Source organism: Poecilia reticulata, linkage group LG4 (genome assembly GCF_000633615.1).
Source record: "Poecilia reticulata strain Guanapo linkage group LG4, Guppy_female_1.0+MT, whole genome shotgun sequence".
In the NCBI taxonomy this organism is placed as follows: domain Eukaryota; kingdom Metazoa; phylum Chordata; class Actinopteri; order Cyprinodontiformes; family Poeciliidae; genus Poecilia; species Poecilia reticulata.
Window position 1 is genome coordinate 26119381 of NC_024334.1, and position 5878 is coordinate 26125258.

The window sequence follows — 5878 nt, forward strand, 5'->3', positions numbered from 1 at the left end:
CTGGAGAGAAACCTTTCAGCTGCGATGTTTGTTCAAAAATGTTTAGTCACAAACATTATTTGACCTCACATATGACAATCCACAGTGGAGAGAAATCTTTCAGCTGCGATGTTTGTTCGCAAATGTTTAGTCAGAAACATAATTTGGCCTTACACATGAGAATCCACACTGGAGAGAAACTCTTCAGCTGCGATTTTTGTTCAAAAATGTTTAGTAAGAAAAATAATTTGACCTCACACATGAGAATCCACACTGGAGAGAAACCTTTCAGCTGCGATCTTTGTTCAAAAGTGTTCAGTCACAAACATAATTTGCTCTCACACACGAGAGTCCACACTGGGGAGAAACCCTTCAGCTGCGATGTTTGTTCGAAAATGTTTAGCCAGAAAAGTAATTTGACCTCACACATGAGAATCCACACATGAGAGAAATATTTCATCTGTGATGTTTGTTTGTAAATGTTTAGTCCCAAACATGATTTGAACTCACACATTACAATCCACGCTGGAGAGAAACCTTTCAGTTGTGATGTTTGTTTGAAATTGTTCAGAAAAAAAGACACTGAATCAAAACTGAATCAAAACTCCTCCGTTTTAGAGTTGTTGACATATATTTTTGTGGTGTTAAAGATAATTTTTACTTTTTTTTTTCTCTTCTGCTGAGGTTTTTATTTACATTCAATGACTCTGTCCTTAATCGCAGGACACTGACCCTTGAGGACTTGTAGGATACTTTTTTGTATAGCTGAAGCATGCTTACTTGCTCAGTAATTTTTTTTGAATTTGGTTGTTTATGTCAAATTCTTTTCTTTGCCAGCTTTATTCATTATGCTGAATTTTCCTCATTGTTGAAAATACAACTGTGCTACAGATGCGTTCTCAGGTTAAACTCTTACAAGATGACAAGCCTGCCTGCTTGCTGGAGATGTTTTTTGTTCAATAAAGTAAAACGGCTGTGTACTGCATTTTACTTTCATGGCTTTAATATGTATCAGACTATTATAAAAAGCTCTTTAGCAAAGACGAATGAGGAAGTATTTCAGTCTCTAGATATTATAAAACTGGTTGAATCAACTGTCAAGCAACTTGCAGGTGAAAGTAAGCGGATTTACTGTCTATCAGTGCTGCCTCCCGGTCGGTGTATGGTGCTGCCTTCCGCTTCCGCAGCAATAAAGTAATTAAGAACGGCTGTACTTTCAGTCAGAATAAATGTGCTAGCAATAGCGAATTTAAAATACGACTCAATCAGTTTATAAATTGCTTTTTTTTTCTCATTCCGAGTCGTTTCTGAGATGTCTGCTGTTGTGCTGGAGCCTCTCCCGCTCCAACGGTCGTCCTTTTCTCTCTTTGTCCTCGCGCCCCACTGCTTGAAACTTTCGTCAACAGCCTTCAAACCGTTAACCTCCATGTTTAACGTCTGTCTGCGTCTTACAAGATGTCCCAATGGGGTATATGCCACGAGAGGTGGTGACGTATTTCCGTTTGAATTTATGCCACATAGATTGGTTCCGGGTCCTGCTTGCTTCTATTGTTCTTGGCCAAAGCTGCAAGATCTGTACCATGAAAAGACGCAAAACTTAAAATATCTGTGAGCTACTGGTACAACAATCGAGTTTTGTGGTGTGCCGTTGTGTACAGTAATTAGCCGGCACCATCCAGTGCTTAGTTTTTTTCATTTTCCTGCTGATATCAATGCGACAGCAGACTGTAGCCAAAACTTAGCCACTACAGCTAACACCTGGTTTGTAGCTGCCTGCTATTTCAAAGCTTGAGGATATTGAAGATCCAGCGTATGAAATGGAAAGACGGAGGTTAAAAGGGAGCAGTACGAGCTTCGTTTACTGGAATAATTTGTTGGAGAAAAATAATGCCGGAGGAAATCCACTACTACGGGAACAGGCTGAGAACAAAGGCAGCGATTCGGCACAAGGTAAGTCAATACTGTGTTGATGTGCGTTTGTGTTATACGGAGTATGAAATTATTTTTAGGAAACTCCTTAGTTTTTGTTTATATGACAATTATATAAAATACATTTAACATGCAGTCGGAGCGACGAGCCCCTCCGATACCGAGCACGGTAATTTAAGAACAGCCAAGAGCAGCGACACTTCAGCCCCATACAAACCACACAAGTAGTCAGTCAGATTAAGGTTCAAAACCTTCGCTTTACAGCCGTTTAAGTGGCACCGATCCACATAAAAAACCCACAGAACAAATGGTACAAATCACGTATTTCCMGAATCCCGAAAATATGACATCTACCTTTGCTGTTTCATAATTACAATCCACGTTAGAGTGAATTTTTCCAGTTGGCTGCTATAATCTGTTCTTGCGTTACACAACGTAATTTCTCTTTTTTTTCCTCTGAGATTCTGCTTAGAAAATGAGATTATGAAGTTACATTCTCCTGCTGTTTTTTGTTTTTAAAATGGTAAATTTATGTTTGCCTCGACTTTTATAAACTAAGGCCTCTTATGTGCATCATTTTTTGTAATACTGTTGGTGCAGATATTAGACGAACGCTGTGCTTTGCCTGCTAGTAGTTTAAATTAATTTCAGCTGCACACTTTCAAAAGAGTATTCAGATTTTAACATGCATTGTCTACGTAGTAAATATTTCAGTTCACTCTTACTCAGTAACTTCAGTGATGTTACACCTCTGAAACATTTTTGCAGTTTCTTTGTGATATCAGAACTATTTCACCTAAACATTTAATTTCCTGAGATATTGTCAATTTATTTTCAAGCAAAACTCTCAAAAAGAGCTGAGGATTTATTAGTTTTGATTACGTTGTGCAGCTAAATATGGACACTTATTAGTTTTTTGTTTTGTTTTTAATTTTTCAGGTTTGCATCGTAACACCTCGTGATGCGTTTCTGAGCCATGATTGAGCCTCTATGCCGATTACCTTTCCATTGGATCCAAGCACCTGGACCAGCTGACAGCGTCCATCAGTCCACGTCTGATGGTCTGCCGGATCATCACAACGTGGACTAACTTTTTATTTACAGTACTTGGTTAAACTATGATCTTGAAACCGGAGCACCAGATATGCAAAARTCTACCTGCAGACTTTGTTGGCTACCCTGACACTGCAGTCATCCTGGACRGGGCTGAGCCSGDCTTCCTCTCCTCCAGAGTGACGAGTTTTCATCACCAGTAAAGGCAAAACAAGTCTGATGTCTGATTAGCTGCTAGGAAATATATTATATATTCACTGTTCATTTTGCTATCCTGTTACAATAAAATTTAATCTACATTTCACAAACCTTGTTTTCCCCATTTCTCTGTGTTTACGTTATATCAAGTATTTGCATGTAGATCAAGAATTCAAGTGAGATGTTAAAATGCAACACTTTTAGGTAATACCAGCAAAGAAATGTGAATATTAAGTATATTATTCAATATACAGATATTCAGTATATTATTCAATATACTGAATAAGGCTGGATGATATGACTTACAAGATTTCTTTTCATACCAGATTTGATTTTAATCAATTCCTCCCGTCCTCAATTTCTATAATAAAATCACAGAAAATACTTTTAAAAAGTGCCTTTATTTCAATCATCTGTTCTCTGAGTTGTATAAGGGAGCATTACGGTCAGGATACAAGAAATTTTAATTGCAAGAATGCAGTCATCGTTACAGCAGAATAAAGATGCAATTTTATAACAATGTCTTAAAATTACAAGAAGTTGTTTTAATGAGAAATAAAGATTCAGATTGATCTGATGTAACCAGCTCAGTCCATGTGGTTCTGACATTTTGTCAGTAATCAAGAGGATATACATTTCCACCTCAACTGACCCGGTAAGCATTAAGGTAAAAATAAAAAATATAGCAAAATGGAAACAGAGCAAATGATCGAAATACTTTCTGTGTAAAGAAAAGCAGAAAAGTTAATAGCAGGAGAAAAGTTGTTGGCAACATTAGCTCAGCCAATCTCTCCCTCCAGGAAGCCATCAAACAGAACTCCTGTCCAACTCCAGCTATATTTAAGATAAAAAAAGAGATAGAAAACGAAAAAGTTAAAATAACAAATAATGCCAAATTAATAATTCAGATCTAATGCGTTCTGGAATCCATTATTGACATTTTACAATTTTCACAAATCCATTGGAAGGTTTCACAATTTTTTTACTTATTCTGCTGTTAGTACAGAATAATCAAGTTAGGTTTGAAATGTCTAGGTGTTGGTTTTAAAGTACAACACATTAAAAAAGCTCAAGATAGTGAAAAATTAAGTGTAATCGCCCTTTAGCTATTTTCCGAATTAGATGCTACATTCTGAAGCTAACTTCAGCTTCGACTGATAGCTTGGGCACAATATAGACAGATCTACATGTTATGTATCTATATATAACATCTATATATATAACATATGTAGATTGCACACTGCACAGATAATCAAAACACTTAGTTTACATAGCACCTTTGTAAGCTTGTCCCTGTTAGCTACGTCAGACATATGAGGCATTATGATGAATACAAACGATTTATTAACTTGCCTTCGAAGTTATTGTGTAGTTTGACACATCCAGCTTAAATCCTTTGTTGTTGTTGGAGCGTTTCAGGACGTCTGAATAATTATATAGGCATCATTAATAGTTCTGCAGCGACTGAGGAGCCACTGTTAACATACTGTTGCCTGTGCACCGGAAACATTCTATGTGGCAAAAAAATGTGGAAGTGCTAAAACGGAAGTCCGTGGCATATACCCCATTTAAAGCAAACGGACAGTATCTAGGTTTAGACGACACTGCACTGATTCACAGGGTGGTACTAAAGAGCTGTCACGTGAAGACTCCTTACCTGCATTTTACTTTGGTTTCTGGCTTTATTTCGAAAACAATTGCTTAAACTTATAACCGTAGATTTTACTGGTATTAAACGATAGCACATGACATGCGCATCTTCTTCTAAAAGATGGTGGTTGCGGAGCGGATTGGTGCGTTTGATTTATGGACTGGGACATTTTACACAGGTGGTTCATAGAAATATAAAAAAATGTAGCTTGCTTTAGGACGGGACGGACAATGGACCTTACCAAACTCCGCCCAGAAACGCCCTCGAAAATCCCACGTGGCTGCATGTCTCACAAACAAAGCCTCGCGGAGCTTAGTTTCTATGCAAACATGGCGTCTTTCACTTCGATTGACTCTGAAGAGTATTTCTGAGTCGATTAGTGTAGTATTTCTGCCGGATTTTCACAAAATATCAGCCACGACAATGGACAGGGGAACCAACAAGTTCATGTCATCTTTTTTGGACGACATCAAGGTGTTTGAGCCATGAGATGCCTCCAACATTGTGCACGTCACAGCGAAATGCTACCGGTCGATGAGGAAAACAGCAGATCCTCACACCCTCAGCATAAATATAGCTGTGGACAAGATCATTGATGCCTATTGTTCTTGCAAGGCTGGTTAAGTCGGACATTCATGGTTTTGAGAGTTACTTTTGAAATCAGTGATTTCTGTTGTTGGCAAATGTTTGAGTGTGCCTAGGCCTGATACACTGTACTCAGTGCTAGCGTGGCTAACACAATTACAGTTTAGTAAAAAGCCTTTTCAGGTAAAATAAAATCTTTCATGTATGTCAGATACGGTACACATTGCATATTGATCTGTTCAGCTAACGTAAGACTTTGTAACAGACAGGCTTCAAGGTGTAGAAGTTGTATTAGTACTGCCATTATGCTGTACTTAGCTAAAAGGTTTTCATAATGGATGTGTTTATTATTGACTTTCTTTTTTTCATTCACTAAACACAAAGAAAGCAAAGCAATAATACTTACACCAGCAGACACTCCTTTGTTCTTATTGATCCTACGATGGTTGAGCTGCAAATGTGGTCGTGCAAAAGCTTTGATCC

At 37.8% G+C, this 5878-nt stretch overlaps 1 protein-coding gene across 1 annotated transcript in view; it reads left to right on the forward strand.

The window, feature by feature from the left end:
* The window catches only part of LOC103463531 (gastrula zinc finger protein XlCGF8.2DB-like), a 3319-nt gene extending 2602 nt beyond the window's left edge, over window positions 1–717 (forward strand). Inside the window, exon 3 of the mRNA XM_017304269.1 lies at window positions 703–717. Coding sequence (XP_017159758.1) covers window positions 703–717 — 15 coding nt within the window. The remainder of the gene's footprint in view (window positions 1–702) is intronic.
* Window positions 718–5878: the final 5161 nt, after the last annotated feature.